This window comes from Lissotriton vulgaris, chromosome 2_1 (assembly GCF_964263255.1).
Source record: "Lissotriton vulgaris chromosome 2_1, aLisVul1.2, whole genome shotgun sequence".
Classification (NCBI taxonomy): Eukaryota; Metazoa; Chordata; class Amphibia; order Caudata; family Salamandridae; genus Lissotriton; species Lissotriton vulgaris.
In genome coordinates this window covers 256,849,448-256,864,261 of record NC_141687.1, presented here as the reverse complement: position 1 = coordinate 256,864,261, position 14,814 = coordinate 256,849,448, and the positions used below count along the sequence as shown (strand labels likewise).

Sequence of the window (14,814 nt, the reverse complement as noted above, 5' to 3'; positions counted from 1 at the left end):
TTATTGGGTTGCCCTGTCTCTATTTACGGTATCGGCGCAGACGAAGTCTGCAAGGGCCATTCTTGATAGTGGTTTGGCTATTAATTAGCATAAATTTGTCTGCTCACATCTCACTTATATTTCACTTGTGTATTTTGTATTTTGTATATAGTTCACGATTGAATTGTGTATATAGTTGGATTTATTTCTAGGCATATGCCAATGTATGTAAGCTCGTCTCTACCATAAATACAAAAGACTGTAGAAATACATTTTGATCTTACTAAATACTGCAATAGATTGTTATATAGGCAGGTGTTGCAAATGTCAGAACAAGAGACACTCACCTATAGTGATGAATATATAACAAAGGTAGCAAGTGGGCCGTCACTACTGGGACCTCAGACGATCACTGCCACACATAATATACAACATACCACGCTTCGCAATAATTTAGAAAGATTGCGTAAGAAACTAATAAGAACAGAATTGCATGCAAAATTTCTTACAGATTGCTTGAATAATAACATCATCCCGATAGGGTTACAAGTACGTAATATTCCGGCTATTTTCATAGAGGACGAAGATTTCAAGACAGGTTTCAGCTATGTGTCCAATAAATGTTCACGTAGCTGGATGGTGCTAGGGATTGAAACAGCGCATAAACACATTGATAAACTAAAGCAGGAAATAGCAGATTTAGAGAAACAAATCAGGGAGGACCAAACAGTGACTGATGCTGAGGAGTTTTTTAAAAAGTTAGAAACCCAGATAGCTGATTTTTTGAAGACCAATATATTGAAAAAAACCGAGAAATTACAGAAAGATCTCAAATACTACTCAAAAGAACGAACATATCCATATCTTAAAAAGGAGTTTTTTCAACAGGGTCAGGGACAAGCACAGTGGACTACTAAACACTTAACTTTTTCTGATACAGCGTTCACAAATTCAGACGATAGTGCACAGAGAGGCAGTAGCTCAAATCAAGGTTTTGGTAGAGGACAAGGTAGGGGTACTTTTTTACCGAGAGGCCAGGCCCCAACACAAGGACGGACTCGATCAACCCGGAGGGGTTGGTACAGAAACCAATATACACCAGGGTACAGGCAAACGAGGAACAACTTTTACGAGTGGTAAACGAAATGAATTCAGGAAATGATACTAGGATTTCAAATCCAACCTTAGAGGTGGTACCTATATTTAATTTATCTAAACATGAATTGAATAGACAAGAATTAGAACTGCTAAGCTATGGACTATCTTACGTACCTACCAATAGGAATGATCACTTTACAACTATAATGGAAATCCAGAAATTCTTTCGCACTCTTCGTCTCAAACAGTTTTTCAATAAGACCCCAAGCAATAGTCAAGGTAATATAATAACATCTAACCAACGGAATGTTACAGGTCTCCGTTGTCCCTCGACTTTTTATCCGGCAAATAACCTAATGCCAAAGGAACTTCTAACTTTTGAAAATGTAGTGTTGTTAGAAATAGACCAACTCTTCAAAGAAAAAAAGAAATATGTGAGATACAATTTCACGAAAGAACAACATGAGACACTGGTTACCCTGGCTAAACGGGAGGATATTTATATCAAACCTGCAGACAAGGGGGGCAGCATAATAGTGCAAGATAAGACTGATTACGATCAAGAGGCACTGCGTCAACTTAATAACCCTCTTCACTACACTAAATTAAGGGGTGACCCGACAGAGAAGATCAGGAAAGACATATTAACTGTTTCAAAGACAGGTCTTGATGGGTTATGGCTAAGTCAGAGAGAATATGAATACTTAAATAAGAATGATTTTACAATTCCGGCATTTTATATACTGCCGAAAATCCATAAAAATGAACAAAACCCCCCCGGCAGACCTATTGTTGCAGGATGTGGGTCAATTTTACAACCCTTGGCCGAGTATGTAGATTTCTTTATTAAACCTTTCGTACCACTCACCCAATCATACACTAAAGACAGTATCAGTGTAATAAATGCTTTGGAAGGTGTTCTCTTTGACCCTTCGATAAACATTCTTGTTACAATGGATATTGAGAGTTTGTACTCCAATATCCCACAGAGGGAAGCAGTGGATATAATTGAAAAAATCCTAAATACACAGACTCGCCCTATGCAAGTACCAGTTGACTTTGTCATCCAATGTGCCAAAATAGCTCTCGAGTGCAACTATTTCCTGTTCAACGATGACTTTTATGGTCAAAGAAAGGGGGTGGCGATGGGAGCGATTTTCGCTCCCGACATAGCTAATCTGTATGTAGCAGATTTTGAGAATAAAAACATTCACAATAACAACCCATTTGGTACACACATTACTAAATACCTTAGGTATATAGATGATGTCTGTCTAATTTGGGAAGGAAGCGAGGATCATCTATTAACATTTCACAGATGGTTAAATGAACAAAATGACAACCTGAAATTTACTATTGAATATAGTAATAAAAGTATAAATTTTTTAGATTTAAACATTCTACATGACAATGGTAACCTGGTGGTAAATTTGTATACAAAACCCACAGCACGTAACACGCTTTTGAAGTATTCTAGCCACCATCCCAGGAACCTACGAGATAACCTCCCTTTTGGCCAGTTCCTGAGAATCAAGCGTAACTGTACCAAAAGGGAGGATTATTTCAGGGAGGCTAAGATTCTACAACAGAAACTGGTGGCCAGACAATATCCAAATAGATTGGTAAAAAGAGCTCTTAAACGAGCGTGGTACTATGACCGGTCATCACTTCTGGATCAAAGCAAACAAAAAGTGGAAGCAGAAAATACCATAGCATGTGTTACCACCTTTGGAACTGAATCTAATGAAATTAAAAAGATTGTCACAAGAAACTGGCACCTTATACAGAAAAGTGAATTACAGCTGAAATGTCCATATTTTGCGTTCAAAAGGGCTAGGAACTTACGTGACTTCCTGGTTAAAACATACAGAGAACCAAGGGCTAATACCATACACAGTCAATGGGGTTTGACACCTAGAGTGGGCCATTATCCATGTGGACAATGTGTAGCCTGTGATACAACTGCTGTGACCAAATCATGTACACTGAATGGTAAAGAATTCACGATGCGACATCATTCAAATTGTTTGACTAAGAACGTCATTTACTGTATATTATGTCCATGTAACTTAGCTTACATTGGGAAGACAACCCAAGAGGTGAAAAAAAGAATAACCCAGCACCAATCTAGGATTAGATGCAAAGTGTTGACAGCACCCATAGTAGAACACTATGTTGAAAAGTTACATGGTCCACAGGACATGAAATGGTTTGTGCTAGAGGTCATTAAGGGGTCAAAAAGAAGGACCAATGTAGATCGTCTGCTAACCATTAAAGAAAACAGATGGATATGGATGTGCAGGACGATGGTGCAGGGTCTGAACCAATATGTGGAATGGCACAATTTAGCGACCCTGTGATGATGTCCCTTATGTTATCAGGGCATGGTAATATGTTATCTTTATTGTGGATGGTGGTTGTCTTGGACTGGTCCCTATTATAAGGCCGACTTCCTTATCTGCAATTGGTTCCAAATGAGACGTTAGCTGCATTAAATTGTATATATTTTAAGCACCTTTCACATATGCGTCGGGTTTATAATAGTTAGTTTCACGTAATTGGCATTGCTGTGTAGCTGCACAGTGGAGGTTTTAAAACCATTTAGCAATGGCCGCCTCATACACCATAGCGACGTCCTGATTCTGGGCATGCGCGGAGTGCGTGTCTTGGATGTAGTCTCTTCCGCTACCATTACGAGCTGGCTTGCGAAACGAGACGGAGTGAAATTGAATCCCGCTCGATGTTAAGTGTGGAAGTAAGTACTTACAGCGGCTCACTGGGATATTGCTAGTCTATCCAGGCACTGATAGAAACTTATGGAAGTTAATTCCCGTTTTTGCACCCTAGATTGGAACCACACCAATCGAACATGGTATAAATATGAACAATCTATGAGCCGGTCTCAACTGTTTCTATCTGTTGGAGGAGGTAAGCGGAATGAATGTTTTATATGAGGAACAGTTAACATTGGACGACAGTTGGAGCAATATGTAGGCATATGCGCATAATGTGTATATTTAATTGTGGATACTTGTTTGCACAGGAACACTTGACATTGGATGGTCTATGGCTAAGACTTCTCTATCAGTTTGTGAGGATTGAGGTTTTCTCTACGTGGAACATAGTGAGTAATGTCTTTTATGTGGAGTCACACTGGGTGTGGTGACGGTTAGTGTTAGCAGACAATCAATTATATTGGACATTAGGAACGGGGTCTAATATATTGTACATATTGTATATTTTTGTAGATATTTTGAGCAACATACAGTCCTGAGGATGGTCTTGGTGGAAATCGCTGTGTAAAGACCGAAACGTCGACGCCTGTATACTGTTTGGTTACAAATAAGAACCGTAACATTTATGTTTATAGACTGTTGCATAAGCTGACTGAGGCTTCAGGAGCAGGATATGTATATATGTATATAATGCATACAGTACCAACAGTATAACACACTATCGAAAAGATATCGATTGTAATAGTGTGGTTTGTGTTGCCTTTCTTAATTTGTTGCAAATTATTTACTGTTTTCGTATATAACATATGATATAAAAGAAAAATGATGGTCACCATGGTTCCGATGTTTATTTGAACGAATGCACATATTGATGGCATATGAGAAATATTGACTAATATTTGAAATAATTCCTCAAGGTACCTTTTCTATATTGGTGATTTCACAAGTAGCACAAGTGAGACACAATTAGAGAACTGAAAAAAACAAGCTCTCTACATTGCATGGCGGGGGAGCAATTAGAGAACTGAAAAAAACAAGCTCTCTGCATTGCGTGGCGGGGGAGCAATTAGAGAACTGAAAAAAACAACCTCTCTGCGTTGCGTGGCGGGGGAGCGGATTCCTTTGAAGTGTGAGTGCGTGCACGCTCCTGCACACATGCACTGTAGGCAATCTGCCTTCTTGGGAGCATTGCTGAATGCCCCTTTACTTAAGTCTCGCTGAGAACGCATGAGCGTTATCTCAGCGAGACCTAATGACAAAATAATAAAGTAGCAGAAAATATACTGCATTACGCTGCAGCCTTTTTTTTCTGCCGAGTAATTTAGTCAACACTGCAGGATCATTTTGTCCTCCTTTACTGCATTATTCCAGGGGCCCCAGAGCAGGTGGCACATGTAAAACGTGCTTGAGAATGAAGCAGAGACACTGTGAAGTTTGCAAACTTAGTTTGGTGTGCTTGCAAATCCTGCATTGCTGACCCCTGGTGAGTTTCAGCTCCTACTGCTGAAGCAAGGCCAATGGAGGTATCAATGGGTGAGGCGGACTGGCATCAAGGGCAGGGATGGCTTTACCGCTGCTGGTTCCCTGTGCAACAATGTTTGTTGGTGCCCCCCCAAAGACCACCTCTGTAAAGGATTCCCTCACTACCACCCTTTAACAGTGCCTTCAAGTCTCAATAACCACACTCTCTCTCAGATGCATTTAATTTGATTTACAGCACCACTCATACCAGTGTAGGGTGTCAAAGCACTTTACATCACACATATTACACAGAGACAATCCATTATATGTGGGTAAATCACTGTATATGAAATGTTACATAAGACTAAAGACTACAAGTTGTAGGAGTCACATGACAACCATACTAGTACGCAGTATGGTTTAATAGTGATTGATCTGGAGAAACACAAACTCAAAATGTAAAACATAATACCATCGTTGAAGGTTCTCTTTAATAATCAGAATTGATTTATATCCAAATGAACACTTATTGAAAAATTAGGGTAATCAAAGACTGGGGGGAAAAACCATAACGCTTTAAATTATAACTTGCAGTTTGCATGCAGCTCTTAGATGACAGTTATTAGCTCACTTTTCTATGTTGGGATTTTAACTTATTAAGTGCAAGTAACAAAAGGATCTCTCTGATAAAAGCAGTAACCCACTGACCTATTTACATTATGTGCACTTTGTTATCTGCATGGTACATGTTCTTTGCAGGAGGCACATTAATCCTCTGTGCTACCTTTTCTATAAGTCAAAACTTCCACTAGACAAAACTCAGATCTCTCTCTAGGAAGAACATTAATCACTGGAGTTATCATGGCATTTTTATTTTTGCTGACGCCCCCAGCCAAAGTCAGTGCCTGGTGCGGTCACACCATTCGCAACGCCCTAGAGACGGCCCTTCTCAAGGGTCCTGTGACCTCAGTGACAAAGTCACTGTCGCTCTAGGGTGTGCTGCTTTATAGGCCTGTCCGCAAGACGGGAGTTGAACTTCAGCATGGACTGTGGTGGACAAGCCTTTAAGGTTAACCCACACTGGCCACCACTAAGGCCTGGAGGCCCATAGGAATGAGTGAGAATTACCGATTCGGTAAATACTGAATCGGTAATAGGGGGTAGACCTACAAGGGTGGCAGGGTGTCACATTGACACCCTGTTGCACCCCTGTATAGTGCATGGGTGCACATGTGGCAGACATGCATGCCCTAAGGGCATGTATGTCTGCCACATGGCACTGAATAAAAAGCTAAAAATTGCATTTTGAAAGGCATTTGGAATTTACCACCAACTAATAGTTGGTGGTAAATAACGAATCCTTAAATGTAAAAAGCACTCACTTGAGTGCTCTCTACATTAAGGATTCAGTAATTTACCGAATCGGTATGTTAAGAATTAGCTAATTTACCTATTCCTTAAATTACTGATTCAGTAAATTGCCAAATCCTACAATTTGGCCACCTACATTTGAAAAGCCTAATTACAGTCGGTAACGGATGAAATTCTGTAATATCGGCCGTTACTGACCGGAATTAGGCTCCCTATATCTGGCCACAGGTCTTATAAGGTCCAGCAGGGCCTTCTAAGGTCTAGCAAGGGTATGTGCTCCCTCAGGAGAGTGGTGTGGGGGACTGGTCATGAAGGCTGAACCTGGTTCCCCAGTTCCAAATTCAGCAGCTCTGACCATAATGCCACATCCTCTCCTCCACTGAACACCATACTTCCCCACTGAGAGAAACTTGCACTACCTTCAACTACAATCCAATTGTGCCCTGCTATAAACACCTGAATGCGACTCAATTCAATCACGCACTAGACAAGAGCAATATGCTGCTCAAAAAAAAAGTACCAACATCCTGGAAAAACACTCATAGGGAGTGCAATGTTAAGTAAAGTATTGGTAAAGTAAGCAGGTAAAAACATGGTTACCTTAACGCTTTTACACTCACTATTCAGAAATCAGTGAGGGCTTTTGCCTGAAAAGTTAAGGACGTGACTACAGGGCCCGAAAGGGACCCATTTCAATGTCCATTGCTAATATTCTTACAAAACATAAGAAGTTTGGTTTAAAAAGACCACATCCATGAACAGAGACCCATGGTACACATTTTGTTTTCCAATCCACCCATCAATCAGGCATTGCAGTACCTCCAGGATTGGTGCACTTCCCCATCCGAGGAAAACAGTGTTGCTAAAAGAATGACAACAAAAAAACAAAAGTAGTGCTTCACTTGCAAACTCTGTAAAGTGACGCTGATGTGTTTGGGTGTGAATAAAATCATTTTGGACACTCTGTCTTGCTTTATTTTGTTATTTATTTTCATATTTTGAAGCTTTTATTACCAAAGCTGCACTTTGGAATAAAATGTGTTGCTGAGTCGGCAGGAGGCTGCCATTTCCGTTCTGCCAAAAGTGCTTCTGGTTGGGGTTCCCTATAAGCATGCCGGGAGGTCCTTGGCCAGGAGGGCACAGGCAAGGACCTCCCAAACCTAGTTAGATTGCATCTGGCCGCAATACCTTAAATGCATGATACATGCCAATAGATCCGATTCAGGTGGGAGACTACCGATTTTTCAAGCCAAACATTGCTTAATTTTAGCTGTCTCCTGCCTCCCACCTCCGCGTCCTAAAATGTTGACATGTGTGCTCAAATGACCCTCATAGATTGCAGTCTGTTTAACTTATGTACACAAATATAAAACGAGCTAAATGTGAATCGAAACAAAAGGGCAACATAAATGTTCATTGTGAAACCACATTGTTACTACTCACAGCTGCAGCTCGCGCGGTTTAATTTCCATCAGTCGGACTGTAATTGAAGACACTGATATGATACCGAAGGCTAATGTGCTATAACATCCCAGTACGTTACTTAACGTGGTCCAAATAGTAGGTTATCAGAATTGACCCAGAATCTAATTTTCCAAGGACCCACGCGGCTCCTGTAATTCTTCATGAGAAGGTTAATCCATCATCGGCTACAGGCAGAAACTTCAGCCGTCAGCGTGCTTTGTGCTTGCAACAATGCATTCCGTCTGACACATATTATAAAACCAGGCATTATTTATCCAAAGATAGCGCAATAACTAACCAGAATACGACGACCGTGTGAATTTCTCTGAAAGGAGAACTATTTCACAATAAGAAACGAGGCTAGTTCAACATAAATAATCGCAAATTTCGAATTATGCATAAGTATTTCAACAAAACTGGGACAGAAGGGAAGACAAGCCGCAATTAATTTTAGAATCACAACAGGATCAGTCACAGTGCAACCCCCTTGAGACGGTTTGTTCTGGCCACGCATAGCAGGGCCAGCGCGGGTTGTGCAAATTGTGTGCTGTTGTGTATGTCAGAGGCTGAGGGAAGCCGAAGGAATAAGAAGTCAGAACCTCAGGTACATTGGAGAAATCCCTTTCTCGTCAGCGACTGGACAGCGCCCGGTGCAAGTGCATCACTCGGAGTACAGATCACAACAGACAGAAACTGAGGCCTCATCCCCGTATGGAATTCCATTCCGCACAATTATCAGCGACCAAGGCGCGGGAACACTGCACCCATTTTTCGGAAAGGGGTACATTTGCACTCCACGAAGGACTGTTCCTGCAGAGGGCAGGTGTACAGTGTGGCGCTGACAGACTTCTGAAGGTACAGTGCGGCCTCCTTTCATCCCTCTAGCAAACCCCAGAGGTGCCAGGCCTCAGCTCACACCTCTACCATCCAGCACCACAGTTGCGATCTAAGGACTATGCTGCCCTCTGATGGGAAACAGAGGATGCTCTTCCCGGCACCCGATCCCCATGGGAGGCCCTGCCAGAGCCCTGCACGCAGCAGGTCAAGCCCTCCTTCCATAGCATTGCCAGAGTCCATAGGGGGACTATCCTTGACTGCACCCAGGTCATCATGTCATGAGCACATAAGACACTGCGTGCCTCCCAGTGCTTAGCACGTAAAAGGGCAGGTGCTGTGTTCCAAATGTTTTTAAGAATAAGACTGGCACTTATGCCGAAGGTGGGGTTTACCGAATCCCAAAGTTAACTCGTTTTTATTTCACCTCATGCCTTTTTTCTCCACCAATATGCTATCCCTCCCCCGTTTCTCACTGTTGTTAGTTCCTTTTCATTTTGTCTCTGTTTTCCCTCTTTCTTACCCCATTTGCTGTTTTTCTCTCCCTTGTTGTGGGTCAAAGTCTGATGATGAAAAATAAGTTCCGATCCCTCAAAAAAGAGTTCCAGTGAGCTGCACCTGCAAGTGATATTGGGCTTTGGATGTGTGATATTCGCCCAGCATTCTGTGACTCAGCACTGTATGATCTTGGGCAAGCACCGTGTCATCTTAGGCCAACACTGTCATCTTGAGCCAGTGCTGTGTGATCTTAGCCCAGCATTGTGTGAAATGAGGCAACACTGCTTGATCTTGGCCAAGCACTGTGTGATCTTGCTTCAGTGTTGTGTAATCTTTGCCCCTCATACTGTGATCTTGGTGCCCACAAAGCGGTGTGACCTTGACCTTGCAATGTTTGATCCTGAGCCAGCTCTGTGTGATCTTGGCCAAGCAGCAGCAAGTGATGCTGAGCCAGTTCCACGTGATATTAGGCCAGCACTACGACCGTGGCTCGGAGCTGCGCGAGTCTGTCCCAGAGCTCTGTGACCTTGGTGCACTACGACAGGACTCTGGAGCAGCATTATGTGATCGTGATCTCACAATGGGTGGTCTTCAGCCAGCCCTGTGGAATCTTGGCCATCGACCTGGGATCGCCAACAAGTCCTGAATACCTAGCGAAGGGCAACCTATGAAATGAGCAGCGGGGGGCGGAGAGGGGACATGGCAATATCACAGGAGGGCTGGTATGCAAGGGGCACACCCCCCACCCTCCAACTCTGGGGAACAGCGATGAGCGAAACAGCAGTGTACTTGCTTCAACATTTCCACTCGCATGCCTCTGCTGTTCTAGGTTTCTTTTTTTTACTAGTGTAACCAAATAGTTCTCCCTCTTCCCGAAGTACAGTTCTCAGGCGACCCTCATTCAAAGCACCACCATCGCTCTGGTGACCCTCTGGGACAGTCATACAGTTGTTTGCTTGTTAAAGGACAGGTCTAGATGTCCGTAATTTCTCTGTCACTGGATTTCATTACAACTGAAAGGTTGAAAGCTATGCTTACTGAGCAGTAGCGTCACCATGGGTCAGTGTTCGGTGATCTGTGGTCGGTGCTGTGTGGTCCCAACCCAGCAATGCCCGATCTCACCCCAGGACTGTGGGCTTTTCGACTCGTGCTACGTGACATCACTCCAAAGATGTGTGATCTTGGTCCTGTGTTAATTACTTCAGTCCAGTGCTGGGTGATATTTGACCAACTCTGTGTGATTTTGGGCACGTGCTAAAGGGGGCATCTTGGCACAGAGCTGTGTTATCTTGGCCAGCGCAGTATGACTTTGGAACAGAGATGTCTAATCTTGGCCAGCGCAATGTGACCTCAGCAGAGAACGGTGTGATCTTGGCCCAGCGTGTGATCTTGGCCCAGCGTGTGATCTTGGCCCAGCGTGGTGTGATCTTGGCCCAGCCTGGTGTGATCTTGGCCCTGTGTGGTGTGATCTTGGCCCTGTGTGGTGTGATATTGGCCCAGTGTGGTGTGATATTGGCCCAGCGTGGTGTGATATTGGCCCAGCGTGGTGTGATATTGGCCCAGCGTGGTGTGATCTTGGCCCAGCGTGGTGTGATCTTGGCCCAGCATGGTGTGATCTTGGCCCAGCATGGTGTGATCTTGGCCCTGTGTGGTGTGATCTTGGCCCTGTGTGGTGTGATATTGGCCCAGCGTGGTGTGATATTGGCCCAGCGTGGTGTGATATTGGCCCAGCGTGGTGTGATATTGGCCCAGTGTGGTGTGATATTGGCCCAGCGTGGTGTGATATTGGCCCAGCGTGGTGTGATCTTGGCCCAGCGTGTGATCTTGGCCCAGCGTGGTGTGATCTTGGCCCAGCATGGTGTGATCTTGGCCCTGTGTGGTGTGATCTTGGCCCTGTGTGGTGTGATATTGGCCCAGCGTGGTGTGATATTGGCCCAGTGTGGTGTGATATTGGCCCAGCGTGGTGTGATATTGGCCCAGCGTGGTGTGATATTGGCCCAGTGTGGTGTGATCTTGGCCCTGTGTGGTGTGATATTGGCCCGGCGTGGTGTGATCGTGGTCCAACTCTCTACACTAATTAGTGACTGTACTGGACCATCACAGGTGTAAAGCTTTGTTGAAACATGACCATTTAATTTTTTGAAAAACAGATCTATCTGCTGAGATTTTTTTTCATCACAGATTTTGTTGATTTGAAGTAAAATGCTTCATGGCCACAAATGAAAAAAACAATATAACACAAAGAACAAGGTGTATTGCTCCCAGGCCCTTCCGCCCCGCCTTCCTCCCTCTCCCTGGTTGTTCAGGGCCCAGTGGTCCTCCAGACTCTGGATTGCACTTAGCTATTCTGCGCTGGTGCGGATTTCGACCTCTAATGTCGTGACATAGTATTCACCCACCCCTGTATCAAGGGGTACTTCCCTGATAATCAGCCCATCTCTTCCGAATTTCTGTGTATTTTTGGGCAAAGTCTATTAATCAAAGTGAGGGAGGTAGAAGTATAGATCCATTCAGCTTCCAGGCCATACGTTATTACTAGGCGCAACTGATGAGCGTCTTGGAGACCCCCTAGCTCCTGCCCATTCCTCATTCACAAAAGTACCTAGATCTCAATCCCGGGCAGAGTGAAGTGCCGCAAAGGAGTTGGTCATGTGGTAAAGTTGATGAACGGTAACCCTATATCACTTTGTGGTTTCCAAGTTACCCCAGGAGCAACTTTGCCTTTAAGGGGTTACATTGTGGGAGATCCTCTAATTCTGATATGTAAGGTGGTAGTATATGCCTTAGTTATAAGTGGCAATAAAACTATCTATGGTGTATTCAATACTCCTTCTGTAGGGTATGTTAGGATTTAAGTGTTGTGCCTTCAATGAAATCGCCCAAGGTGGAAATGCCTACAGTGCCCCATTTGTGGAAAATCTCCAGTGCCGCAAAGTGTTTTAATGCGGTGGCCACCCATAATGGCATCTGTCCCATCAGCTTCTTATTATCTGGAGAGGATTTAACACATTTCTGCTGAACACCTTATGAAAGAAATGTAAGTTTACTAATACATCTCATCTCAGACTGTAAGCAAGTAAAAAAAAAAACACTGGTGTAGTCAGTTCATCACCTTCTCAAGCATACACAGACTGTTAACAAGAACACGCATGCACAATGGCGGCAAGAGGACTTACAGACCTAGATGCACAGCTATATATCAAAATGCAAAAGACTTTCTAAATATAAAAAAATCACACTTGTTGGCTTTGTCAACAATTTTGGGAAGACTCTTCTTGTTGAGCGAGTGGAGATAATCCACACCTTTGCTTTTGTTTGGGAAGAAATTCAACACCGTTCTTGATCAGACACATGAGTGAATAATACTTGTTCTCTAGTCTAAAGAAACCTTTGATGTGAGTGCTCTAGGATTGTACCCATCATTTCGCCATGCCTGTAGGGAGTATGGACTCGTATCTGATGTCCACCATCCATGAATTTGGGGCCTATGAGCATGTCGGTGTAGGGAGTACGCCCGGGTCCTTCATTCTCACAAGAGAGGACAGGCTGTCCCTCCAATTCCGGGACCCCATTATAATTCTAGGACATAGCAAGGTAAAAAAAATCTACTAAGAGAAAATACAGTTGGAAAGACATATGATTATGGAAAGACAAACCTGCAGCATTAGTTTACCCCGGGCTGATGCCAAAGTTTAAGTGTGGAAGAGGCTTCTTACCTTGCTCTTCCAACCACCACAGTCTGCGCCCACGGCTGCATGATCTCCGAGAATGAGCCATGGTCAAAGAAGCCGCTCATCCACGTGCCTTTCTGAGCTATGAAAGGAAGAGAGGAGGTAAGCAGTGGAGAGATTAAGGAGTGGGATAAACATTTACAAGAAGACATTAGAGAATGCATTTCCCTACTAGAACCCTTCTAGAGCTTCTCCTTCCTCTGAAGAAAGAGTACAATTCTTGTAACTACAAATTTTCAGGCCTAGCCATAACGTGCACAAGCACAGCTTCAAATAGCCAGGCACATTCCCAAAGGCCTAATACGACCACTAATGCCCAGATTCATATGCAGATGACAAAACACAGCCTTCAAATGTCCCGGCATTACCAAAAAAGCCTAACTATAAACACGCATGCCCACTGCAGATTCATGCCCAGGTACAGCTTTAAGTCAGGATCAGACTGGGAGATAAAATGGGACCTGGTACCAAAAATAAAAGTGGTCCCCATTATTGAATTAGAAAGCTAAAAAAGTGGACCGTGTTTGCAAAGTGGGAAGTTTTGAATTGGTAAAGACATGCTGTATAAGTGTTTTGCAAGGAATGGCATGGATTAGAGATTGCTGCAGACAGTGTTTGATTTTTAATATCAGGGAAATGAATAATAAAAACATGGCAAGCAGAGCCTATAATACCCCCCAAATAGCTACAAAACGGCCCACACACTAAGCTGCCAGACTAGCCCATCGGGACTTACAGGCCAGACCAGCCCTGCTTCACGTGCCCAAGTTCCAAGTGTACGGTTTATCATCAGAACCTCAGTGTCGCCTTCAAATATGATTATATATAGACTTATGTAAAGTTTGGCAGAGTGGGAGCCCTGCTGTAAACAGGCAGTGCCCCTGCCCAATATATCTAGGCGGAGCACGGGAAACCCACTCTATTTACAGTCGGTGGAGCGCCAGGTTTACGCCAGCAAAGCCCCCATTGGCTCTGTCAATGAAGACCGTTGACCTGGAGGTCCTTGCACCAAAGCGGCGTCAGCTCACAATCATAGTCGTCCTCCCCAGTGAAGGCAAGGCCACAGTCACTGGGTTTCCCAACAAGGGAAATGGCCAACACTCGCAGGGAAAAACCTCTGTGTCTGGAGACCTTTAGATTTTGTGGTTATATAAAACAAACTCCTATTAGGAATTGATTATCTGTGAACAGGTTTGCTGCGAGGGCTTTAAACATGCCACATTTGCAAATTTACAGCCCTGTTAAATGAGCTGCAGCAGAGGTAGATCCCTTCAGATCACAGAGATTACTACCAGGCAGGTGAGGATCTATGAATGGGGCGCCGCCGCCCAAGACAGGGTGGCACAGGCCTTGGCGGACCATCCGCCAGGGTCTAAATGACCCCATAGTCTCTAATGCTCAATCTTTCAATCAGAAAATAACCAGTGCACCCTGAGAGCACAGTTTACTTTAGATTTTTGTTCCTTCTCATGACCTCTGAGCAAGAGTTTCGGACAGAAATGTCACGGGCTAACAAAGAAACAATAGGAGTAGCAGCTGCTGCTCTTATGACCCCATAAATACCCAGGTACAACCTCAAAGGCCCTGGCGGAGCCCCCCATGCCTACACCCCCCCCTTAAATACTCAAAACGAGACTATCTAC

General features: G+C 43.8%; 1 protein-coding gene across 7 annotated transcripts in view; it reads right to left on the bottom strand.

The window, feature by feature from the left end:
* Positions 1–14,814, bottom strand: part of ACACA (acetyl-CoA carboxylase alpha) — a 1,131,726-nt gene that overhangs the window by 292,393 nt on the left and 824,519 nt on the right. For all 7 annotated transcript variants that reach the window (XM_086954890.1, XM_086954892.1, XM_086954891.1 and 4 more), the window contains one exon: positions 13,157–13,253. In XM_086954890.1, coding sequence (XP_086811016.1) covers positions 13,157–13,253 — 97 coding nt within the window. The remainder of the gene's footprint in view (positions 1–13,156; positions 13,254–14,814) is intronic.